The 27,829-nt window shown below is 33.3% G+C and overlaps 2 protein-coding genes across 2 annotated transcripts; one reads left to right on the forward strand and one right to left on the reverse strand.

The window, feature by feature from the left end:
* Positions 1 to 315: 315 nt before the first annotated feature.
* Positions 316 to 3,036, reverse strand: LOC122520816 (eukaryotic translation initiation factor 3 subunit M). Its single transcript, XM_043641094.1, has 8 exons — positions 2,906 to 3,036; positions 2,518 to 2,697; positions 2,344 to 2,438; positions 2,051 to 2,269; positions 1,707 to 1,975; positions 1,471 to 1,614; positions 977 to 1,178; positions 316 to 447 (listed from the first exon to the last, which is right to left on the reverse strand). Exons 1-8 carry the CDS (start codon positions 2,948 to 2,950, stop codon positions 429 to 431), a joined length of 1,173 nt encoding a protein of 390 aa, XP_043497029.1. The 5' UTR covers positions 2,951 to 3,036; the 3' UTR covers positions 316 to 428.
* A 98-nt stretch (positions 3,037 to 3,134) lies between these two features.
* LOC122520815 (cysteine--tRNA ligase, cytoplasmic) lies at positions 3,135 to 7,461 on the forward strand. The gene is made up of 11 exons (XM_043641093.1): positions 3,135 to 3,244; positions 3,608 to 3,755; positions 3,881 to 4,079; positions 4,159 to 4,501; positions 4,578 to 4,718; positions 4,800 to 5,010; positions 5,098 to 5,573; positions 5,659 to 5,803; positions 5,917 to 6,125; positions 6,205 to 6,579; positions 6,657 to 7,461. The coding sequence occupies exons 3-11, from the start codon at positions 3,901 to 3,903 to the stop codon at positions 6,786 to 6,788; spliced, it is 2,211 nt and encodes a 736-aa protein (XP_043497028.1). The 5' UTR covers positions 3,135 to 3,244; positions 3,608 to 3,755; positions 3,881 to 3,900; the 3' UTR covers positions 6,789 to 7,461.
* The last annotated feature ends 20,368 nt before the right edge of the window (positions 7,462 to 27,829 follow it).

Here is a 27,829-nt window from a genome sequence, read left to right on the forward strand (position 1 = left end):
TATTTTTTGTTTTATTAATTTAGTTTACATATGTTGAGGTTTTCTGTTATAAATTTTTAATAAAGTATTATATCTTCTGCATATACAATTGTACAGATGATATTTTGTATCATTACCATGTGATAATAAAAAGTACGAATATTCACAAAAAATGATATTTTTTGACAATTATTTTATTCAATTGCTACATGATTATAGTGTATACTTTGTATTAAATTTTCTGCTTATATAAAAACAAAATCAGGAACTGAAATTTTAATAAATAATCCGAAATTAATGATAAATTATAATTGAAAACAATAATACAATCAAATATTAATCAAATATTATTGTCATTTATTTTGTAGAAGGCAAGTAGCAATTTGTAATTATTGCAAAGAATGTGTATAGAGGATAGTATGTACTACCATTGTGAAGACCATGTATACTTATACATCGCTGTCTTTCCTAAAAAATCAATATTACCGTTTTTAATTAGAATTATAACAAAATATGGTAAAAATAAATAAAAATAAAATATGAAATTGCGATAAAATAAACAAAAATACATTTTATGATCCAATTGAAAAAATAAATACTCATACTCAGTAAATTTAATGAAAACTTATTAATTGTTGTACTATTCCATAGTTATGATTGTATAATACATGAAATTTATGAATGGTATATAAAGTGTTAATATATAATGTTAAATCCATATGAATTATTAGACTAATATTTTATAGGAAATAACTTTAATAAAAAAGTATAAAAATATTAATTATGAATAATGAAAAATGATGATTAAAAGTGTAGTGCACATTTACTAACAATTAGTGATATAGTATTCATCACAATAACTGATATAGTATTCATCACATAATTTCTTTTTTTTAAATAAATTTAAATCTAAATAACTACAGACCATGGCAGTTGTACTATTTAAAATAATACTTGTAGTATTAATGTTATTATTAAAAAATTAATAAAAATTTACTTTTTCGTTGCAAGTTCCATTTGTGCATCAGCTACAGATTTCATGGAATCTTGAACAGAAGACAAATTCGATTTCCATGCAACAAGCAAGTCTCGTAATTGCATCCATTGTGGTCTTCCAAAGGTTCTATGCATTGTACTTGAAATAAGTACTTTACGACCAGCTTGATCCATACGTGCTCTTACAAGTTTTGTTTTCAACACTAAAATATGAAGTACTATTTCAATATATAAATGAATATATTTTTTTTGGAATATATAAAATTTTTTACAAAATACATTAGAAGAAACATTTGAAATATAAAAATGTCGAATATTTCGATAACTTAATAAAAATAAATTATTATTAAGCCAGTATTAATACTTTTAATATTCCCTGCGTGATTAAAATTCATTTGATTAATTACAAATGAAAATGTTTATATTCGTACAGGGAAATTAATTATATAAAAATAAATAATAATGATTTATTATATATATAAAAATAGTGATTACCATCAATAATAAAATTTTCTACTTCATCCGTATTGATTTGTAATTCTTCTTGAATTGTATCAAATGACATTTCTGGATTTGTCTCAGCCAATTGCATGAATGTTAATAACCTCATTTTTTTCATATTTTGTTCATGATTTAATCCTACATAATATTATAGTGAAAATTTATTAATTTCATTTTTAAAAATAGTTTGTTAATATAAATATATATTAATATAAAATGTATATACATACCAAGTTGATGTTCAACAAATTCCTTATGATTTTGATAAAAGTGTAGATATGCTGGTAATTTTTCTTGTACAAATACAAGCAATAAATCATGAATAAGTTCTCCTTCTAAAAACCGCACAGGCTTTAAAGCTAATAATGGATCAAGTAAAAATGTATTTGGATCCGCTAGAGCAGCTAAAATGCAACGTTGGGCATCTTCTCTTGCTGCAGAAGCATTTTCCGCTGTATATGTGCCAAGAAGTTCTACCATTACAGCGGCTGCTTGCTCTCTGTATAATTTTAAATAAAAGATAAAGAAAATATGATAAATAAATATATAATATTCTTGTATTTACTTGTTTTACCCTTGTTTGCAACTTAGAAGTACTTCATGTAGCAAACGTAATAATTTTTGCATTTGTTCATTGGATGGAGGAAACGATGCAAATTGTTGTTTCAATTGATCTATTCCTCCGTAAACAGCTTTTACTTGATCTACATTACGAGCTATTTGGACTAGATGATAATAGACATGGTATCTCATTGGCGAATCATCAGAAAGAGATTGAAACAATAGCCATAAACTATAAAATATATAAAATTAGTTTAGTTTGAATATTTACTTAGACAATTAAACAAATATATTATAATATCTTACGCTTTTAAACACACTAAGCCTAATTTGTAACCAGGTGCTTTAGTAAGCTTTTCACAAAATGCTAATATTAAATTTTCAGCTCTTTCAGTAGGTATCTACAAATATATAATGTAACTAATATAAGTTATTAATTGTCATAAATATTATATTCTCATATATTGTAATAATACTTACTAAAATCATGATAGAGACAATATCATTTAATACAGTTTCAATTTCATTTTCATTTCCTTCTTTGAAACAAGCTTCACAAACGCCTATGATTTTATGTAAATCATCTTCTATTCCTTTGGGAGATTTCTCTTCGCTGATCTCAGCTCCAAGACTTTTAAAATATGCTCGCAACTCTTGTGCCTAATAATGTAAACAACAATGAAATGACATATGAATTTGTATTGTTATTGAAATGTTTTATTATTTTATGCAAACATATATTAACTGGAAGTTTTATAACCTCTAATTTTACAAACAATATTAAAGATCTTTCGTCTGTTCAATTGTAACAAAATTAACATGCTTCATATAAATAAATGATCTATTTTTATTTATGTTACATATTTACCTGATCGTCTAAAGGTAATTCCATAAAAATCGGTGGAATCTGCATCTTGATGGTCTAGCCCACGTTTTAATATTAAAAAAATTGTATTTTAGAACTATCTATCGAGATTAATCGAAAATAGTCGAATCGAACACAGTCTTTTAGCAGTGTGAGCAATTTTATTCAGTTTATGGTTGAATAATTTTCTTGTTACTAGATCTTTTTCTAGTTTTTATAGGGTTATTCATTTTCTCCCTAGTATTAGTAACTAATTCCATAAATAATTGCCAATTATGCAATATAAATTAATAGAAAACTTTGATACATAGATTTTAGCAGCATATATCAGATGTTTAAAAAGTAAATAGTTTTATTTTCAGTTTTTAATAACATCTTTAACATTAATATGATAATATACTAAAATCATATTTATTAAATTCTATGTAATTTATAAGAGAATTAAAATCATGGGCATAAATGTGATTGTGTTTATTTATATGTAAAAATAATAGTAGACATATCTATAATCCAAATACATTATATTAAATAGAAATTCATTCTATTTATATCCACCCGTTTAATTTGAATTTGTTAATTTCATTTTGAAAATGTATTCGATTATCTTTGAATTAAAAAAGAAATTCTTAGTGAATACCACTGTACAAATAAATCACTAAGAATTTGCTATTAAAATAAATATTATTTCTCTCACAATTATTTCAGGTGTGAAATGATGCATAGTTAGAATCAAATAACGTCATCCGTTAGTGAAGTTACGACACGTGTTCAATGCGTTGACAATAGGAATTATTAGAAAAAGTTGGTCGAATTTTGAATTTTATTTGTGCATTAATTGCATTTTTGCATAAAGGTGATTAGAAATACTAATGCAAGTATTTTTCTTACTTAAGCATACAAATATTTATGAGATTTCGGATAAATTGTATTTTAATATCTTGAGTGATTATATTCTATTTCTTTGTGTTTGCATATAAGGAACAAACAATTGTGAATTCATGGCGAAAAGAATTCAACCACCTTGGAGTCTTCCAGAAAGGAAGGCACCTACTAAACTATATCTATATAATAGCTTAACTCGAGAAAAGGAAGAATTTATTCCTCAATTTGGAAATAGAGTTCTGTGGTATAGTTGTGGTCCAACAGTTTATGATGCTTCACATATGGGTCACGCCAGGTATTAATATAATGAATAAATTGATCAAAGTAATATTATCATGATGTACTTATTAATTGTATTTGTGTTATTCTTATAGATCATATATATCTTTTGATATCTTACGGAGAGTATTGTCAAATTATTTTGGATATGATGTCTTGTACGTAATGAATATAACTGACATAGATGACAAAATTATCAAACGAGCTAGACAAAATTATTTATTTCAAAATTATGTTAAAGAAAATTATAGCTTAGATAAAATGTTAGATCATACTAAAATAGTAATGTCCAATTTTGAAAACATAGTAAAAATAACAACTGATCCCGATAAAAAATGTATGATGGAAAAGATGTTGTGTCGAGTCGGAAAAGCTATAGAAAATTTGGAAAGAGCAGTCAGAAGTAAAGATGAAAATGAAATTATAAAATGCCAAGAAGTATGTGGCATAAAATTATTTTTCTACCTCATTTAACTTTGATATTTATAAATAATTGAAACATGTATTTTTATAGATATTATTGGAAGAAGCACGAGATCCTTTAGCCAATTGGTTAGATGATCAAAAAGGAGATACTGTTGAGGAACATTCAATATTTACCAAATTGTCGCAACATTGGGAATCGGAATTTCACAAAGATATGGATGGTTTAAATGTGAGATACTATTAATAATGTATAATATTATATTTATATATATGTATATGAGTATTTAAATATTTTTATTTCTATAAATAGGTATTGAGGCCTAATGTTTTGACAAGAGTTAGTGAATATGTCCCGGAGATTATTGAATTTATTCTAAAAATTATAGATAATGGTTTTGCTTATGAAAGCAATGGATCTGTTTATTTTGATGTAGGAAAATTTGATAAAAAAGATAAGCATTACTATGCGAAATTGGTTCCTGAAGCATATGGTGATACATCAAGTTTAGAAGAAGGAGAAGGTATTAATATTTTATAGTCATACAATAATGATTTGATAAATTTATTAAACAGTTATGTAATATAATTATTAATTATATTTTTAATAGGTGATTTAAGCACATCGGTTGAAACATTGTCAGAAAAGAGATCGGTAACAGATTTTGCTCTTTGGAAGCGTTCAAAGGCAGGTGAACCTTGGTGGTGTAGTCCTTGGGGTAAAGGTAGACCAGGTTGGCATATAGAGTGTTCCGTAATGGCATCAGCAATTTGTGGTGATAGTTTAGATATTCATACTGGAGGCGTAGATCTTAAATTTCCTCATCATGACAATGAGCTTGCTCAAGCTGAAGCACATTTTAATAACTCGAATTGGGTTAGATATTTTCTTCATTCTGGTCACTTAACAATTGCTGGTTGTAAAATGTCTAAATCATTAAAGAATTTTATTACTATACAAGATGCATTAAAAAAACATTCAGCGAGACAGTTAAGACTTGCATTTCTTCTTCACTCATGGAAGGATACTCTAGACTATAGTGAAAATACTATGCATATGGCTATTCAATACGAGAAGTTCCTCAACGTAAGAATTATTTAATATAGTTTATATAGTATCTTATAAGGTGCTATTTTAAAAAACGTTAATTATGTAATTGTATTTATTGTAGGAATTCTTCTTAAATGTAAAATGCAGAATTAGATGCTCAAGTAATGCAAGTAATATAAATCTTTTTAGTAAATGGACTGATGCTGAAATAGATCTTAACTCAAAGTTTTTTGCTTCAAAGGATTCCGTTCACAATTCATTATGTGGTATATAAGTCTTATATATAGTTTAAAAATAATGTTAAATATAATACTAAAGTATCTTTATATGTATTATGTTACATGTCATATATTTATGACACATGCTTGTTTGCTTATAGACAATATTGATACAAAAAGTGCTTTAGACGCAATCAGAGATATTGTAGCACATTGCAATATTTATATGAAGCAAAATAAAAATCCAAATACTCTATTACTCAGAGATATTGCAGTTTACATTACAAAAATATTCACTATTTTTGGTGCTATAAATTCATCTCATGATGGCATTGGTTTTCCAATTGATAATGAGACAACGAAAACAAATGTATGTTAAAGTGAATATATATATTTATGATTATAATTGATTACAAAAAACTATCTATTATATTTATGATATTGTTTAGGTGGAAGAAATCGTTATGCCGTATCTTGAAATTCTTTCTGATTTTCGAGAAAAAGTAAGAGATCATGCAAAACTTATAAAAGCAGATAGTATTCTTCGTGAATGTGATAAGTTGAGAGATGATATTTTGCCAACTATCGGTGTTCGTTTAGAAGATGATAGCGAAGATGGTTGCCAAGTAAAATTAGTAAACAAAGATGAACTTTTAAAAGAGAGAGAAGCTAAAAGAAAAGCAGAATTAGAGAAAATTTTAGAAAAGGAAATAAGAAAAAGTGAAGCAGCTGCTGCAGCTGCTGCGAAAGAAGCGCAAAGGAGAATACCACCAATGGAAATGTTTAAATTAGAGAAGGACAAGTATTCTCAATTTGATGAAAAAGTGTGTTAATTAGATGTAGTTACTTTTAATTAAATATTCGTTTATTTAATCAATAATACAATATTATTCCAATTTAGGGATTACCGACGCACGATGCATGTGGTAAAGAGATCAGTAAAGGACAGTTGAAAAAGTTACAAAAACTACAGCAAGCTCAAGAAAAAAAATACAACGATTACTTAATGTCTCAACAGAATTGTATTAAGTAATCTTGTTGCGATTAATGTATTTGCATGCTTTTTTCTTTTTTCATAAAATTGTTAACAGGAAAAGACTATTAAAAAGTGTGAAAGATAGGTTTTTTACTCTAATTACGAGTATACTAGTTTTTAACAAGAGTATTGGTTTTTCTAAATAATTTTTCAGTGTTAATATGTATGGCATACGGTATTGACATGCAATCAAATATATTAAGCTTTGTTATAAAAGCTACTTCTACTAGAAAACACGAAAGTTAAAATACAGCATTAAATTTAAAACATTCATATTTATTAATTTTATTTCTCTAAGAGAATAAAACTTTATTTATTTATATTGCAACTTCTTTCATTTAAATATAAAAACATATGTATTAGATCATTTTAATAATTTGCATTTGTATGTAATACTGTGCGAGTTGCATTTGTATTAATATTCAATTTAATTTATTTTAACAATAACAAATAAAGTGTAATTATTTAATTTTTACATTTTTCTATAAGAATTTTAAATAAGTCTTGACCAGTTTTGATAATGTGTTTTTTGATACAGTTACATATTTAATATTTACATAATTAATCATTAAGTATTATTTTATAAAACTCGTTGGATACGAATTCATGAATATCTTAAATAATCATGTGAAACTATTGACATTTGGATAATAAATTAAAAAAAAATTAATTTAAATATATGCTTTATCGAAAACATTCGAAAAACTATACAGTAACCACTGTATATCATCAAATTCGATTAATCCACGATCATGAGCTTTATCTTTTACCGAGTCCCAATCGTGCATAAGCCTTCCTGAACAAAATAAACGTCAACCTGTTTCCATTTTACCGGATGAATTTGACATGGCGTGTCGCCCATTATTAGAACATAATACCCCTTTCACAAATGGTCGGGTACGAGCCGACAGTGACAGCCTTATAAATGCAAAAGTGATATAATGCCAGACTCATGGAGAGGTAGACCTGATATATGTTTTCTTCCATTCAACGAATGCTAGAAATGTGAAACGGACGAGCACAGCTCAACCCATCACCATCGCTTTTCTAACTTTCTGTAAAATGTCTACGGCGTGATAATAATGCGTTCGTTCCCAAAAACTCCCCGGAATAATCTAAAATTGCACATGGCATTCATTATAGAGTTTTCATTATAAGATAAAGAATCAACAGTACGTCAAACCTTTCAACAAATTTATGGGTTATATAAATTATAATTTAGTAAAATATATCCGTATATGAGCCGTTCAGTGCACATATCGATTAACTCCACTTTTTGAAAAATCTTAAATTTATGTGTCAAAGCACTTGGTATAGTCATAACTTTTTATATTTATAATAACTTTCCTGAATAATAAAGATTAACACCATTAAACGGCAAAATTTTTTTGGCCATTGAAAAATAAGTAATTTATTTCAACATTACTAACGATTATTTTTTGGCTATTCTTTCTTGTTAATTTTATACACTGTTAAATGAAAGCTATATCTGTATTTATGCATTCTACATTATATATGTGAATCTATATTATAACAGGAATTTTAAAAAACAATGTCATTTCATCGCGTTTCTCGACTTTTTGTTTTATGGAGTTAATCGATGTGTGCACTGAAAGGCTCATATATATATAGTATACAATATTTTTTTTTTTTTTTATTATAATTATATGAATTTACAATCAATTCTCAGCGAGAATTATGAGTAATATAAGATGACGTGATACATTGACATGAACTGTAAGTATAGAAAACATTACAATGATGAGCGTAAATATATGTAACTTTTACTAATTAACATCGTTAGATGTTAAGTGAATCTTATTGCAAGATCCGAAGGGTAGAATCTTTTCAACCTACGAGTTAGATTCGAGATTTCCAGCAAATTATTTGCTAGTGGATTCGGGTGTTTAGATAAACGAATGTTGTAGCGTTCGATGAAGTTTGCAATTTCTTCTTTTACTGTGGGCATCCTTAGATCTTTATGGATTCTTTCATTGCTTATGAGTATACAATATATATAGGTATTTAGATGCATATAATTTAATAAGTTTTTTTAACAAGTTAGGAATATATTTCATTTTATCATTTATATATAAATGAATATGGTATACAACAATGTGTCATTTTTATAAATATACTACTAAATTAATTTTTAACTTTCGGTAACGTAATATGTGCGTTAAGAGAGATATTAATTTACATTTTTATATTTATCTTTTGTATGTCATTCTTTAGAAAAAGACCCTCAATCGAGAATTGAGAGCAATTTTAATTTAATATATATAATATATTTCAACGTAAAATGAAGATAGCTAATTAGAAAGAAAAAAAATACTATATATTTCGTGAGTATATACTTTAGTAATAATTTTACTGTATTTTTATATATTTATTTTCAAAATTATACGAAATCGTTTGATTTCATGATCTCTCTATGAATCATATCACAATTTTATCTATTTTTTTTATACACGGTAGATACATTTCCTTGAAATACTGCGTAAAAAATGAATTAGGTGTATATTGATTTTCTCTATAAATCATTTTATCTTCTTATTTTAAAAATTTTTTCAAATTTAATCTTTTCGCTACATCAGTCAGTACGCTATTGCAATATAGACAGTTAAAATGCGAGTATACACTTCATTGCGGACCGACCGCATACGTTATCACAAACCAAACGTATACCTTACTGCTGACAGAGTGTAACATTTGATACTTTGTCGCGTCATGTAAATTATTGACCATATAAATTATTCAAATTGTATCGAATTAATATAACCAAAGCTGTGAACTCTGGCACGACTTTTAAAATTTTTTCCAAGATCATCACAAAATCAAATAACTATCATAACGATATGTCCTCTTTGATACCTCGTCTTAAAGACTTTTTTATTGTATTTTTAATACTCGAGGAAATAATCGTATGTGAATTGAAATAAGGAAATACTGTTTAATTAAACACGGGAATAAATAATTCTTTAATAGATAAATTATATTTTATAGATAAAAGCATATACGAAAATAAGATATTTTTACCGTCATTACGAATCTTTCTTTTTAAAGTATCGTATGAGATTCAATGTTTTGTACAAAAGATTTTTTCGATTATATGAAGAATTAAGGAGCAAAAAAAGAAATGTTAGAAATATAAAAAATTAGATAATTAACAATGAAATTTTTGAAAGTTTGAATTATCCAGTTATGATAATGGATTTTTCCATTTTTTAACCTGTATGATATATTAAATTGATTAGATTTGTAAATAACAATGATGGTTCTTAGACTATTTTTTTAAATACACATAGAAATAAATGGAGAATAGCAAGCATCGGCATATTCAACTCATTTTTTAATTTTAAATGATATTCCTTGTTTTATCCTTTTACGACAAAAGTTGAAAAACTCGAATAGTCAATGTCTCTCATTCTTTTTTCTCTCTGCTTCACTTTTTTCGCCATTACTGACGAGAAAACGAGTGCACGTTACTAAGGAAGAAAAAAATTGTAAGTTGACGTTAACAATGTGTGACGGTTGGTGCAAAAAATATACTCTCGAATATAAATTCAAGAGAGATGAAAAAGCAAACAGACTTCCTACCCGCGTTTTCTCTCCCTCTACTACTATTCAACTATATTTGATGTTAACGTCGCGCGTCCAGCGAGAAGTGGTGTGAATGAGTACGTAAATTTTTTCGAGAAAAACGTTCGATTCCAGGAGGCAGAACTCTCGAAACGCGTCGATACTTGATTGACGTTTGAATGTTCTCTCGTATGCATATAAAGTTCACCCTCTTTCCATCGAGTCTTTGCTCGCTCTACTGCTCCGCTTTTATTCGGGAGACTCCATGTTCGATAACTGTTGTAATTTAACGAGCGTATTTCTTTCTTGCCTTACCGCGAAATCGAGAATGCGCGTGAACATGAGAATCGTACCTTTTCTTTACTTTTTTGTACATTGTTTTTTTTCTCTTCCAATTTTATGCACTTTACTTCTCACCTTCGTTTTACGTCAGGTCGATCAGGAACCTTTTCGAAGGTTCAAGTTCCTACTTGAACAAAATATATGAAACGAATAAAAAAGAAAATAATATGAAAAAGAAATGATGCAAAAGAAAGTAAACGAAATCATCGAATCACTTCCTACGTGAATGCCAACGGTACAACATAACCGTTAAAAAATTAAAATAGTAGCTTGGTGTCTGTAATTTCGTGGACCTTATATTTCTTTTTTCTTTGTCAACTTTTATTTCCTACTATCAAAAAATTTAGGGTGTTAAAGAATCAGAAATTAGTCGTAGTCATGTGAAAAATTCGTTGAATCGATCAATGACTTTTTTTAAACTATAGTTTAAATAAATCGATCACGGTATATTTTTAAATGATAAATATATCTTTAACGTGTTCGAAAAATATGTAGAAATCCATATACATACAAATAATCGAATTTAATAACAATATCATAAGGATAGTCCACAGAATGAAGTGATTATAAATTGATCGGATAGAAATGCGATAATTCGTATCGATTACAAAAAAATTCGCGTGGCTGGCCCAATGGTAATGGGTAAGACATAAATAATGTATTGTTATTTTCGATTCAAGGGTGCTCATCCCTATGTCTGTTTTGCGGCATTGGATACATACGTGCGTATGTATGTACGAGGGGTGGCCAGCAGGGAGGCGGTAAAGCCCACCTTTATAACTCTATCGACGATTTTTGGTTACCCTCTTTCAGTTTTTCGATTTATGTTGTGCTTTCTGCTACACTTCTTTTGATGATTTATCTTTTTGCCGCGAGAAAGGAACTTTTTTAACTTGTAATATTTTTATGAGTGTTAACTATTAATTTGTAACAAAAAATAGAATATCTATGAAAAGATTTTACAAATATTTGTCGTTTTTAGAATAGAAATAAATATTTAAGAAAATATATTTTACCTTGACTATCGTATTCCAAATACTCGAATATGTTTTCATTGTAACCTTGATTATTATTAGCCACCACAAGCCTTTTCTTCATATGCAAATTCAGAAAGAGAAAGCAGTCACGATATCTTATACAAATAAGCAGTTTACTATTACCGAAGTGGGAGTTAGAGTTTGTATATAAACGTATAAAAAGCCACAATCGCAACGGGCTTTCAACCATGTATGTTTTTTCGTCTGATGCGGAGTGGCAGTCGATAAAAAAGACCCTTTGGTACCCATACGTCTGAGTCGCGTAATCGTGTAATCGTGCCCTTTTATGCTAATAGGCAACCCTTCCGCGTTTAACCAGCTGCGCTGGATCTATTGTCTCGACGAAATTTTTTTCCACTACTTTTTTTTCTCCAAAGTGTTTCGATCGTCGCGCACTAAACTAAATGACGCGTTTCGATCCACGTGCCTTATAGTTTCGTACCGGGCTATTTTTTACCTTCTAAACTACGCTTGAAAAAAAGGGTTGCCACGTGGACGCGCGTGTATACGAGCTTGTGACCTGGGTTGGAAGGGTTTCGAAGATACAACAAAAAAGAAAAGAAAAAACTTTCTGTAATAATCGAAAATAAGAGTCTTCAGACTGAGGTCACAAATCGGTCTAATGCGTTCCGCTTTTTATGAATCTTCTTCAAGTTTTCCTTTTTTTTTTTTAGGTTTTAATGCGATCTAATTAATTATATGTAAATATAAAAGGAAGTATGTTGTAACGATATTTAACTAAAACGAAGAAACTCTTAACCATACTTAATTCAAATAAAATACGAAATATAAATTGTTAAGGATTTTGAGCTAAATTAGACGAAGTAATCTAATTTATTTTCTAACGAAATTTGTTTTTCTTAAACACTTCAGAAACATAAGTGTTAGCAATGAAGCTAATGAAGAGGCGTGTGAAATGGAAGTCGTACGACTCTAAGCCTCGCCTTGGTCAAAGGGGTGGGAAACCTTTTAACCCTTTCATTCGCGAAGCATGCGCACTGGATGCGAACCATGCAATGCAACCTCGGTAATTGCTGCATCCGAGACAAAATGGTAGACATTTTGCGATGGCGATATTCCATCGTTATAGCATCTCAAATGAAATCTGCTTGTATAAACGTAATCTTATCTTAATAACAACTTTTATATTTCAGTAACACGTTAAGATGCATTACACGTGATTTGCTTATTGACGAAGAATTTTGTTAGCATAAAAAATAAAAAGAGACGATAAAAAAACACGATCGGTATTAATCGAAATAATTTTTTTTTTCCAGCAAGAAGAGTACAATGATAAGTAGATACTTTTTTTTTTTCTTTCAATGAGTACATTGCTTTCAAAAGATAAAGAAAAAGAGAAACCAATTACTGAGCAGAACCCAAGATTTGCGAAGGCAAAGGGAATCGCGACTGTATATTCTACGAATTTTTCTCTTCCGAAGGTCGACGTCTTCAAGCTCGTTCCGTAGTTAGCGGGGCGTGTCTCCAGTTTCTTTGAATTAAACATCCCGTCTGCTTCAATCGGTCCTTCCCTTGTCCTTCTACCACCGACCCTTTCTCCATCAGTCCTTGCTTCGCCAATGAGTCCAGAAGTAAACTTGCTCTCTACTTTTTTCCTATCGTTCCCCCACCCCCTCCCCCACTTCTCCTTTCCTTGCCATCACTTTCTCCCTTTCTTTTCACCAACTTGCGCCCTTTCCAAGATGGGTATTTCTCGCGACGAAGGTTGGAGGTCGAAGGTGAATTTAAAGGTTCGACCCTTTGCGAAGAAGACCAAAGTTCCAAGATCTATTTCTTCATAAATTTGTAATCAGACTTTCGCACCGTGTTGCTCTTATTTTTTCGCTCTTATCTTCCTTTTCTTTCTCGTCTTCTTTTTCTTCCTTCTTTTCTTTTTGCTTCTTTCTTTTTGCCTATCCACATCCGTTAACAAGAGAGTTTCGTTTTTTTTGTTTTTTCATCTTTCTTTGCTGACTTCCTTTTGTGAATCAATGTGTCAAAGGAAAAAAAGAAAACACTAACGTACACACTTATCTCTATCTAATGGTGAACCATTTCGTTACAATTGAAATTTTTATTGTTCGCAATTTTTATTTTATTTTTTTTTTTAAATACTTTTACAAATGTTAATAAACTTTATATTCTAGAGAATTTAAAAAAGTTATAATCATTAATTAGACGTGACAATAATTTCCTATATTTATACATTATCATTTTCTTAGACGTATATTTCATAGATATAAGTGTACTTTTTAAACAAATAGTGGACTGGTATTTAATGTCAAGATTTTCTGAGCATCGTTAATATAAAATTTTAATGCACAAACTGAAGTACATTTTTTCGTTGATATTAATACTAAAGGAAAAGGCGTGAGGGTGGTAACACAAACTTGTACCTGTGTAAATCCACTGCAAGATTATGAACCTATAATTCGTGGCCTCAGGTGCCGTATACTCGACAGGGTGTTTATGCCGCAGCCTCTGGCACTTTCCTTTTACCAACATTTATTTTTCTTTACGTTTTTTCTCTTTGTATGAAAGAAAAGAGAAAGAAGAGAAAATGGGAGATAGATAACAGCGAGAAAATGATACGATAGTACCTATATTTTTATTCTTTTTTCCCCGTTCTGTTTCTTTTTTGTTTTCTTCTTTTTAGTATAATTTAACGTCTAACTGGAGTTTCGTGTTGCCGTCCAATTTGATTTCATCGAATCGATTCGTTTCTTTTGATCATCGAGGTGTCTACTCGAAAGGAAAAAGGCTTATTGAAATTGTACAAAGTGTCGACGATTAATAGCGATGACACGCGTTGCGGAAACAAAGTGACATAAAAATGACGCAAGGGTCAGCGGCGTAGATCTTTAAAAAAGTATGTAGGGGCTTCCGCAAGATATCGTGCTTTTTTTTCCTGTCAAATCGATCTGCACTCGATCGAGTGAGAGCATTACAAAGGTGATGCATAACGCTTTGGACGTCGCACGACCGATATATTGAGGGGTGTCACTTTTCATTCATAGATTTCGTTAGAACGACGTCATACGCGTATCGTATAAATTATATCAATCAACAGCTTTATAGTTCGAGAAACGGAATTTTAATAACTTGTGCTACTATTCTACTTATTTATTTTATCTTGCAATACAATTTAGTTTTTTAGATCGATCATTCTGTTTTAAACCACGGAACTTAGATATTGACAATTAAATTATGCTATAAATAGATTAAATATTAAATATAGATATTATTTTTATGAGTGAAACTTTATTGAATATACTATGCATTTAGATACGTAAATTGAGAAGAATATAAAAGGATAGGACATGACTAAGAATAAGAATACGAGTGCGAACCTTTCTTCCTCCGCATAAGTTTTTCCTCTTTCTTTTCTGCCTATCAATCTAGTCATGTGACTCTCTTCCTACCCTCCATACCCTACTATCTTTCCTTTTCTATCCACTTTCTTTCTTCTTTTCCTCTGCATTCTTTCCCTTACTCTCTTTTCTCTACCCTTTCAAGTTCCTTACAGTATCGAAGACGTACGGCTCGATATCCTACGGGCGAGTTGCTCTGGCGCACTCGAGAAGTCCACCCCAAAGATTTGATCAGGAAAGAAAGATACGCGGGCGAAGCGACGCGCGAGGCAAAGGGTGGGACCCTAGTCTTCGGTCTAAGGCACCCTTACTTGCCTGCCCATCGCCATACCTCGATCCGCACCCCACGCGATGAAAAAAACTTGGCTACCCCTAACGATTTTTTTCCTCAACCCCATCTCAAGGCACTAATTACGTTTTTAAGCGAAATTACTTGGCGCTGCTGCTACTAACACGAACCGAATTCGTACGCGCGCGCGCGCGCGTTCCCGCACACCGGCTGCTTCGGACGACGTAAACGGCACCAGAACAACGATAGTAGTAGTGGTAGGTAACGAATGAAATACCGTGGGGGTGCACTTTTTATGCTGAGAGTACAATCCTGAGGAACGTACAGCAAGCCCTTCTTCGTTGCACGAACACCCTCCGCGTTGAATCTCTGATTACAAAATGTTAAATGGCATCGTCGGCCTCATTACTCATCCAAATTTTATTCGTTCTGGCAATTGGCCCCCGTAGAAAAAAAGCCGGCACGCAAAGAATCAGCAGAAATTTCCTTCACTCTTTCTTCTTTTTTCTTATCTTTCATTTCTTACGTCCCCTTATTTTCTTCCAGAAACTTATTTCAATCCTTTTAAAAATTTATCTATTGTCATAATCACGAGTGTTTAATATTATCTCACGATTTTCTTTCATCCCGCAAATAGCAATTTTCTTTTTCTTACGATATGAAGATTTTTCTTCTTGATATCGTGCATACTTATATTCTTTCTTTTTCTCTTTCTTTCTTCTTCAGAATCGTTACAGACACTTCCTTTACAAGCAGATTCCAGTACGCTAGTGGAATTATCGATGAACCTTAGAAATCCCCGTAACAAATCTCTCGAACAACCCTTCCTGAATAGATGGTAGTGGTAGCGACAGAGGTGATCGTGGTACAAGTAGCAAAGGCCTATGGGCAGAAGTTGCGCTCATCTCATGAATAATTTCTATTCTTTTTTTCTCTCTTTCTTTCTCTCACTCTCCTTTTCTCTATCTGTCTCTTGTACCTTTTTCCTGGGTCGATCGTACTGCTAGCAGAGTTAGGTATAAGGGTGCAACCGGACCTAGGCTCGCTGCAAATCCCTGTAGATAAAAAGTCCGCTTGCCTCACCCCAGGCGCTATCACCCCAACCGATAGTAGTGACTCACCCACGATCACTCAATACATTTTTTTTCAACCCCTCCGTGGCACAGATCCATGTGGGTTCGCGCGAATGGAAGGGACGAATCCTTTCGCCCTACGTTCCTAGCTCCTTCTACTTTGAAGCCTTCACCGAAAAGGGTTCATCGACCCGAATTTGAAATTCTTTCTTTTCCACCGATCGCACGCTCCTGCATGCCTCGTTTCTACTCATGTCCAGGGCAAAGTGCATGACGCTGGAAGAATCTCGTTAGAAAGGCGTATGTAGGTTAAACCGCATCACGCTGCATTCCAACGTAAATATGTTGAGGGTTGCAAGGTAACTCGAACAAATGTTAACTTTACGTAGATGGAACGACAAAAAAACGATCTTTTTTGACGTAACTTAATTTTTTCAAGGTTGTACATAAAAATTTTTGTTACCTACTTTCTTTTGTTAGATTTTTTTGTTCGTTTTAACGTAAAATAGAGTGGATGCCTCGCAAGATGTTTTACTTTTAATGCCCGAAGAAAAACCTTGACGCACAGTAGTGGGTCTTACGCAATTCGAAGGTTTGACAAAGTTTTTGACAAAGAGTCAACGTTCACAGATAATTGGAATAGAATGTCACCAATACCTAGATATTGATTTTTAACGCCTGCTGAGATATTTTACATAGACCTTTTTCACATTATTATATATTCTACTTTTGCCTTATTTTCTATTGTTTTTTATAGAATGCGCTTTTACTCTATTTATCTAGTTTCATCTCTATTTCTATTCGAAAAATACCAATTTTGTCTTTTTTTTATCTGTGGAATAATTTTTATGGTCCACTTTGAACATCTTTTTTTATACCACCCTACTTTTCTTTTTACCTTTTTTGTATCCCTTTGTCCTAACTTGTCATCGACCAGCTTTTTTTTTTCTATTCTACCATTCTTTCCGTCTTGCTTTCTTTTCCCCTATCTTACATTTTCCACTGTGATATTTTTCTTCGGCTCGCAATACATGAAAGAGAGAGAGAGAGAAAGAGAGAGAGAAAGAAAGAAAACAAGAGAAAGAAAAAGAAAGGTAGAGAGAAACAGAGGAGTAGCTAGCTAACGGACGGGAAATTGTGATTTTAATTTTTAATTTTTTCTCTCGAAGAACAGCGGCGCTTGATGGCGATGGAAGAGGAGGACGCTTAAATAGTTGATGAGATATGGATTTTTTTTTAGGTGGGCGGTTGATTAATGCAGGTCGTATGCTCGAACTTGGCAACGTGGGATACTTGGTTTATAAAAATATAGATACATTATATTGCTGAGTCGGAGTGGTGCTAGGTACGAAAAGGGGGGTAGAAAAAAGAGAGAGGGTAAGGGGGAGAGAGAGAGAGAGAGAGAGAGAAAGAGAGAGAGACGGAAGTTTGGCGTTATAACGGTGGTTGTCGTTAAAGGGTTGATTGATTATTCACGGCATAAAAGCTTACTGCTGATGAATGAGTATACTTAGGAATATTATTATACAATTGGATTGACCTTATTTCGTTTTGGAAATATATTGAAAGAATACATATCGATAAATTTAATCAAAATCTTTTCGAAATGATAAGAAATAAATAGGCTTATATACTTAATAAAATACGATTAATCTTTATTGATAAAATGAAGGAAATGAAAAATGATTATACTAGGGTACTCGAATGATCATGCTTCTCCATTGAACGACACATCTTTGTTACTTTGTCGACCATTAGATTGACAAATTTATTTGAAAGTTCTTCCCTTTTGACACGCTCTCAGGGATCTCTTTTTATTCACGTTCTTGTAACAATCGAAGCGTGAAGTAGATTGCGTAACTATTTAGACAAAAAATACAAACACGAGAGAAGAAAGAAAAGAAAGAAAAAAGTCGAAAAAAGAAGAAGAAAGAGAAGAAGAAGAAGAAGAAGAAGAAAAAGAAGAAGAAGAAAAAGAAGGAAAGATTTCTTTCGGAAAGGATGAAGGTCAGAAGATCTTCTTTGGGAGTTTCCACGTGTCCTTTATCGCAATCCGCAGGGAAGAAAGTTCGCGATTCACCGTACTTATGGACGGGGAGGTTGGTATCATCCCCTTGGAAGTATCTTGCGTAATTAAGTAACGTGATCGTAATGTATCCAGCGTGCAAGGTGGCGGCCATATTGCCCCCACCGTGGGGCACTTTTACCGGAGGTGGTGATAAGGGTGAAAAAGCAGGATAAGAAGGGGGTAAGAGACGGGGTGGACGTCGACGAGGGAGGATATAGCCAGCGCGAATCGAAGCGCGGAGGGTCGCTACCGGAGAAGATGGAAGGGTGAAAGTGCGAGAGAAGGAGGCCACCGAACTAAAGACGGAGGGAGAAATACCGAGTGGAAGGGTAAGAGGCTGGGTGGGAGGGGACCGAGGGTAATGATATGCTGGGTGGTCGTCGCAGAAACGACTTCGACCCTCCGTCATGCTCTCCGTAAGGGAAAAAGAAGAGAACTAGGGGCAGTCTCGTTGGAATCGCTCCTTTCACCGGCCTTCACTCCTCTTCTTCTTCTTATGGTTCATTCTTATTTTTTGTTCTTCTCCTTCTTTCTCTTTTGTCCCTCTCCAACTCACAATCAGCTTCTTTTCCTTTTTTTATTTAATTCAGGAACGGCAATTACAGTCGCGAGATACACGTATTCGCGTATTTTTTCCATTATCTTCGCTCTAGAGACTCCCGGAAGATAGTAAAAAGAAAGGAATGAGTTTTGGGGATGCTTAAGTGTTTGTTCGAAAGAATTAAGTATTAGATGCTCAAGATAATAAGACAGTTCGTTGATACTAATACAGTCGTTAAATTTTAATAGAAGGTATTAAGAGTTCATGCAAAGTTAATATAAATAATGAAATGAAAGGGTTTAATGTAATATTTTAACACACTCGATCACAGTTCTTGATTTAATTTTAGAATCTCCAAGTGAACGAATTCAATTACGTAGTACCAACACTGTTGGCGAGAAGAAGTTACTCCAGTGATTCGTTTAAATCGTTTGCATATCGTTAATTATGCCGGAATGATCGATTCGTCGGTCCTTTTCCTTATCTTTTATTAATCGTATTTCTAATGCTCGAACTACGGCCACTCTCGAAAGTAACACTATCTTAGTTGTATAAAGGAGACAAAGAGAGACAACTAAACGAAGTGTCGCCGTACCGAAGTTCGTTTGCGCTGTCTTGTCTGCGATTCTATGAGATGCCTATGCGAGTCCTTGCATAAATCACTCTGAGTGTTCGTGCGCACAACATCAGCCTGTTATTCTACATACACCTATACGATCATACAAGTCGGTATATCACCAGAGTGTATTCGCTACTATTATGCAAATCGGTTGTGCGGTACGCCATGGTACTCCACCCATGAACGATAAAATATCTTCTGTACAGGCCTTCCTCCATTGTGCGAGTTGCTCTCGCGTCTCGAGTCCCGAGTTCCAAGCTTGAAACCTCGTAAAAGGGGCAAGGCACGGCAAGGCAAGGGTAGGGTGTGTCCCGTTATTGCGATCTTTTGCAAATAATATCGGCAATGTTCAACTGAAAATCCCAAAGAAATGCTTTTGCTCGTGATCGTACGCAATCAAATTTGAGTAAGGAGATCGGTAACAAGCTTTCCGAACTTTGTCAGGTAGGTAACGTTAATTGGATGAGACGAGTTTTCAAGACTTTCGTAGGTAGTAAAGTATAAATTGACGTTGAGAATGTTACTTTGAGATGATCGGATTACTTCGATGTCGAAAGAAATTTGAAATTTTATCGTATGATCATATTTTCTTACACCTCTCATACAATATTGACTTTTATTTTTATTATATTTTTAAAATAAATTTATAATTGACTCTTTACACCGTTAAAATAAATTATAATTAACTGGAAAAAAATGAAGATTGACAAAAATTATACGAGTGGAATGTACTTTCGGAAGGCACATATGGTCCAAACAACGGCGCTGCCATTGAATTCAACGCGATGATCGACCTTGAACTTGTATAGTTCGGCCTTTAAATGCTTTGAGTACCAATCGAATCGATATCATTGATTTTTTTTCTTCCAAACCGCCATTGTTAGCTGCTGTTGTAAATGAGATGTATATGTCTGCATATAATCCTAATATTTCATATTTATCATACCTAAAATATGTATTAAAATATATCGGTAATAAAACATGTGAATATATTGCCTTTGATTTGATCTTCGCTCGTATAAATTTTTATCTCGAAATTATATAAAATCACTTATTTTCAAGTACTTATATATATATATATATATTATATTTATAAAAAAATAAATTTGATTCAAATATTGAGTACGAATAATACGAACACTTTTTTGATAATCTCCTTGTTATTATTGCATACTGAATAATTTCAGTGTGTTAATACAAGGAGGAAAAAATTCATGATTTCTCGCGATATTGGGCGTGATTATGGGTAACAAGTGTCATCCTAGCATCTCCATAAATATGAACCATAAAAAGGACACTTTTCTTGAATGCGGAATTGAATGTGGATCAAAATCCAAATATCGTATGAATTTATTGCATATTGCCTCGTCTCTCATGTTCTCTTATTCTCATCAAAAGAAAAGGCCGAGTTTACGTTTTACACTCTTGTGTTTTTTTTCTCTTGTTCGATTTGAAGACCCTTCGGAATCTTCTCGCTCTAGCATTGCCTCGGTGATCAAGGTGGAAACTCAAAGGCAGGTAGTTAGTTAGTCGTTGGTCAACCCTAGTAATTGCGCGTAACCATGGAAATGCGTTTGTTTGGGGTTCTTTTGGTCACAGAAGCGAGGACGCGGAGGGTTAAAAGAGTAGGCTTTCGAGGCCACTGAATGCAAAGAAGGGTTGTAAAAGGGCCGGAAGTCAAGGACGCACTCGCTGACTTCGAGAAACTCGGCCAACGACGATCATCGATAATTCTATGTTTTATAATTTGAAATGCATGGGAAGAAATGTCCGATCGATTCAAATCTTTCAATTAGACGAATTTTCTTTATGCACTTTGTGTTATCTCTTTCTTATCCTTAAACATAAAAGATAATAAAAAATCTATTTGAAAATATTTCATTTTGTATCATTTGGAATCAGGCCACGACGATTTTCACTATAATACTTTAAACTGTTAGAAAGAGGAAGAGAGGAGGACAAATACTGTTTCTCCAAGTTTCGCCAACAGGTGTCCAAATCAAGAATGAAAGTAATCCTTCACGTATGAAAAAGAAAAGAACGTTCTCTTACTGGCAATACCTTAAAGCTAATTTCATATTCGTTCTAGGAGCATGTCTCTCACGAATTCAAAAGAAGAGTAAAGAGGTGAACGAGGGTGGATGGGTGAGCGAAAGAAGGGTGAAAGAGAAAGAATTCCTAAACAGGACCGTAAGCGAAAAAAAGAAGGACAGAAGGAAAGAAAGAAAAAGAGAGAGAGAGAGAGAGAAGGAAAGAGAAAAATAGCAGCGTGAAAGTTTAGGAAGAAGAGCATGACGGCGGGTTGCGGAGGGGTGGTCGAGGCATCCCCACTCAGTGGGCCATCCGCCCCTGAAAAAAGAGTTAATATTGATCCGTTTTTTTATTTGAGTCACCCCCAGGTTTTTCACCCTCGCTATTTTTTCTTCCCCCAGTTGCAGGGATCGCCGCGGCGCAGCGCGAGTACGACAGAGACGGAATTAGTGTTTCTATAGCAACTCTCTACCCCGTCTGTTCTACCCGTGAGTTCGTTCGTTCGTAAGTTCGTTCCTGCTTTGGTCCGTCCGCTGGTCCGAATCCTTTCTTCCAAGGTTCTATCTCGTCATTCCAATTCTTTACAATTCTTCCAGGATAACGTTTAAGAGCAAGAAGAATTAAATATGTTACAATTAGTATATATTAGTATATACCTTATCATAGACGAAATAAAAAAAATTATTCATCTGTATTCATAAAAATGTTAGAAAAAAAATATTTCACCAATTATAATAGATATTATAATTGGATACTGTCAATTGAAAATAATCTATTATAAAAGAAACGCGTATTTTTCTTGCACGCATAGACATTCACGTATATATATATTCCATTTCGATAAAGTGGAGCTGATATAATATCGAGTTACATTCAACCCAAATCAGGAAATATGAAGCTCAGATACTACTTTCATATATCCTCGCGAAGGTGATCGGTTTCCGTAGAACGTCTTTCGGGCAACACGTCGTTACATATTTTAAACCGAACTATGCTTTATTTCAAAATACGTTTTGGACTACGGCTGCTTTGTCCTCATAGTTCTTTTGCATTCTCTTTGACCAGTTCCTTCCAGCCTAATAACACCCTTTTTACGGCTCCTCGTCCCCTGGAATCTGTTTAATGCTCGCCATATCGGCCCCTCACCGATGAAAGAGACTGCGAGCTTGCAGATTCATGGTCCAAAGAATCTCATTCAAGAAGAATAAAGTGTCACATCGACGAGCGTTGTTGAATCCTTCGTAAGAGTTAGATTATAAATTATAATATTTAAAAAATTAAATTACACAAAAATCGATCGCATTTATTTACACAATGGATAGATTTATTATCCTGATCATTTTTTTTGTACAGAAATATGGAATTTTGTATGAGGAGAAATCTCTTTATCTCGAAGATAAAATTATTACCTCGATTTAAAATGTATTTAATCTAGAAACCAATCGATCGATTTTTTTCTCTTGGTCTAAAAATTATTTATAGACACATATCCGTCTTAAAAAAAATAGTAGTTAGAAAGAGACTATTTCTATATATGCCACTTAATCCAATACGATTTTTAGGACTGGAAGAGAAGGAATAGAAAGAGAAAATTGAGAAAAAAAGGGAAGAAATAGAGACGACATTTGGAGAAAAGTCGGCTTAGGAATATCGATGCGCGCGGTGTTGCAAACGTGCAAGAGTTAGTTCTTGCCTTTTTTACGGGGGTGGTCCTCGAGGGGTTTGACAAGCCCTTGGTTCAATGGTGTCACCTAAGCACCGAACCCCTTGGCTCGTTCCGTGTTCGAATCCTCCTTTTTACGAGCCCTCGGCTTACTTTTACGCCAAGACCCGCGGAAGCCCACGGCACTTTCCGCAGATACGTGACTGCTTACCGAAACTACGTCGTTGCTTGTATAATACACTTTAAGGCAAGGCCTGCGAACTACGTGCGACCTTCCTTCTATTTCTATAGTTGCGAAAATCTTCGTCTCCAAGACGCTCTGTAGTTTAATCGATGGATCTTTACGGATAACACGAAAGAATGTGTTTAACGGAGGACGAATGAAACGTACTCGTTAAAAGTAGATTACATCCTTACGGTTCAAAGTCCTAATATACCTACGTTGAGTAGCTGCATCTTTTTACTTTCGTTATCTTTTTTACAAATTTAGTAATCAGTAGTTAGACATGCTGAGTTGAAAAAAAAAGTCGTAACGAAACTTGTTTTTATCGTGTGATCTTTGAATTATAAAAATATTATTGCGTTATTACTTACCATTAGATTACGTTTTAATGCACCAAGAGATATATCACATCGTTCCATAAGAAAGATTAACCTTCAGCCATTTTCATCTTAGTCTTCGTCGTCTTCGTCGTCTTCGTCGTCGTCGTCGTTTGGTCTCGCATCTGCTTTCATTGTTCCTTTGGCATGAACAAATTCGTGCCCATCAGAATGCAGTCGTGCAACGGAAGTCGCCCATACGGTATACTTCGAAGATAAATCAATTTAACGCTCAGCAGTTCTATTTCGGCAGATCTTGAAAGGATATACTAACTAGCACGCGGCACCTGTCACTCGGAAAGGTGGACTTTTCATGAGCATTAGCTGAAAATACGGTTAAGATCTTCGTCGATATATCTTAGTTCTCGCGGGCTAGCTCGTATGTGGATAGAAAAAAAGCAGGTGAAAAGTAGGATCCGTGTGAAGGCACGAGCTCTTTCACCTGATAATATCAATGATGTTTCTGTTCTGTTACGCGTTAGTCTTGTTTCCTTTTTCATATCTAATGTCTAACGATGCACGGTTATATCTTACGTTTATCTTACATTTCCTTGATAAGTAACATAATACCCTACATTGATATAAGCAGCCGATGAAAATTTATTACCATTTAAATCTAATTATATCAATTTAAATTTTTTAGATCAGTCGCATTTTGATCAAATGTTCGTTGGATAAATTCAGTTTCCAAAAACCACCTGTCGTAAAGAGAAGAAGAATTTTTGGAGGACAGCGAAGAGTTCGTCCATAGATAATTTTTACTAGCGGCAAAAGGATTCGCCATATGGTCCTTTGGTTGGTCCTCTCGGCACCAAATTCGAGCGTCGATTTTCGAGAGGCAACGGTGCTTCGAGGAACGATGCCCATTTATTTGGCGTGTGCTGTATAATTAGGACTCCGAAGCTAGCCTTACCGAAGGCCCTTAGTTTTTTCTTTCTTAGCTCCTAGTTGAAAAACGAGTTTTGAAAATATATTACGTGTGGTGGGACTGTGATCGGTCAAAATTCAGTCTCTTTTACGAAAATAGTCTTTTTTTCTTTTTCACAAATGTCTTTCAATTTTCATCATTACGAAATATCGATATGTTTTATTCAAGGAAAGGTTTCATAAACTTTAAAATAAATTCAGAAATAAGATTGAAGGAAAAAACGGCACTAATTTTATTGTAGATTATAAGGAGGAAAAATTTCAACGACTCGGTGCCAAACTAATCTATTTCTACGAAATTCGATAGCATTGAGATATTTTTTTTTTTTAAGAAAAACTTGGTTCGTTCACGCTTGATTCGAGGGGGCGTCGACAATTTTTTTTGTCCCCTAACCATATGTCGAGAATAGCTGACTTCCGTAAAACGGGAAGTCATTTAAATATAGTCCTTTTCGGAAATTAGAGACGTAGAAAAGAAAGCCGACCAAAGTAGCGCCAAGCGATAATGGAATCGGTCGTTTCATACGACGTGTTGCCTGTAAAGGAAAATTTACGTTGCCTCGACAGGTATTTTAATGTCCTCTCATTTAGTATCAAAGCACTTTAAAATGCATTAAGTTTAACGTCTCCATTTCATAATACAACCCTACCTCTAGAAATACAAATTATCAATCCTTGAATTTTATATTTTTGTTCGAGCGATTAATTAGTTGAATAGTTTGTAATATCTGATATGTATATTTCCATGACATTTCGAATACAAATGAGTAAACAAGAATGATCGTTGTGAAATTTAATTATGACACATATAAGTATAGATATATACGGTTTGATCGATTATTCGATCGTTGGATCGATTCTTAAAGAGACCAGATTTGTAGAAAAATATACTTTCGTTGGGTGTACAAGAAACCCCTGTGGATAAAAACGCGTCGTACGTTTCAGGATTTCACGTAATTTCGGGTTTCACCCATAAATGGTATCGCATTTCTTGCGACGTTGGATTGGCGCATTGTCAATGGTAGGCCACCTAAGGATCAAGGGTGCCAGTCAGGATCCCTTTCATCCTTCTTCCTTCGGGGCAGCACGCGCTCTTTGCTCTCTATAAAGGAGTTTTTTCACTGGAAAGACAAAAAACAAGGTATACCAAAGCGTAAGCGGAAAAGGGGAAGTTTACACCCCTCTCGGTACTCCCTCTCTCCTTCCTTTTTTCTCCTTTTGCTTTTAGAGACGCGTGGCGTGCACACGTCGCTATTATTTTTCTTCTTCTCTTTGGAGACCGCGAGGAAAGAAATTTACGGGAGACTCGTTGCGGTGAATTTTCCAAAATTCGTTACCATCGTGGAAACCGTTCTTCATTCTCTTTATCGTTATAGCCACTTAAAGACCTTCTTTCGATCTCTACAAACTACTTATATATATGTATATATATGTATATCTGTTTAAATACTTAAAGAGAAACTCTGTTTCTAATTGAATTGTTATTTGTTATCGTAAATATAATTTAAAACTTTTCAAAGGTTTTAAAATAAACTTTCTAGAATATTTCTTAATGCTTATAAGAAATCATAATTGAAATTTAATTACTTAGTTATATCGATAATTTTCAAATTCGTTATTATCTAGTCTTCAAAATATTTATTTGGACGAACAACCGTTAAAGTCTACTGATTATTATTGACATGCTTTGCAGCTAAGATCATTCAAAGACATATACAAATTAAAATGTAATCACAATCGAATTTGTAAATATTTACCAACTTTCATCTCTTCTATTTCAGGTAGTTGCGTGCGTGATCTAGAAACCCTCGAGTTTTACGGTTTCTGACCCCAAAAACGGTTCTTGCCGTGTATGCACCCAAAAGAAAAACGTACGATTCTGTCCCCTTCGCCGCGTGCAGCTAGACATTCTTGACATGTTGGCACAGTTCTTAACAAAGGAAGCAATGCGGTGGGAGTAAACTTATACGCCTGCACTGCTATGCAACAAACAAAAAGTGGTGGATCCCTAAGGCTCACCTATACCGTCTATATCCAGAATCCGCCTAACTTTTTTTCCCCCTTCCGTTAAAATTATATTCTATCGCGAAATATTTCTTTTAATCACGATAAATCACTTTTAAAGAAAATAATATCACGTTTTTGAAGCAGTTATGTGAAATTTAATGATACCCACTACTTTTGAATAAATCGCAACTGATTTTTTCAACGTTTACCAATATAATCTTAGGAAACGTTTCTATGATCTGATATTAAAAAAAAAAAGAAATGAAAATTTATGCAATGCAATTATTCTGAAGAAAGAACCGGTTTTATATTGGCACTTTGAGAGACATCGATGCATCCAGCTTGGCTCGACTAGCATCTGCCACGTGCCCCCACATTACGGCATAATGTGTCACTGTGTCAGTTCACTTACTCTTTTTTTTTTCTTTCTCCCTCTCTCTCTTTCCCTTTACTCTTCAACGATTTAGTGATGCCTGCAGCAGCCTCTTCACCTATACGAGCACGAGCGTGCCCGTAGAAATCCTAGATTTTGGAAATTCGATGAATTGAATGGTGCGGCTGAATGTAAGTCGTATGCCAGTCTCACATGAGAGAGAAACTAGGGAGAAATTGGGTGGTTTTTCAACATTCAACGATGCTGCTGGTCTTTCCTCTGTTTCTTTCTCTCTTTCTATCCACCCCTCTTATATTCTTCGATAGTCTCTTTTCTCGTTTTCCTGCGCCACCGTAGCAACGCAAGATGCAACCTGGGATGAGTTGTGAAAATATCGAAAATTTTTTTGTCATCCACAAGATTTTATTCGTTATTCTTCTTCCCTTTGGTCCTTCAGGGAATAATAGACTAACAATGGTCTTATTGATAATTTTTGGACAAAATCTGTTCATCGA

This window comes from Polistes fuscatus, unplaced genomic scaffold (genome assembly GCF_010416935.1).
Source record: "Polistes fuscatus isolate 324 unplaced genomic scaffold, CU_Pfus_HIC Scaffold4, whole genome shotgun sequence".
Taxonomy (NCBI): Eukaryota; Metazoa; Arthropoda; class Insecta; order Hymenoptera; family Vespidae; genus Polistes; species Polistes fuscatus.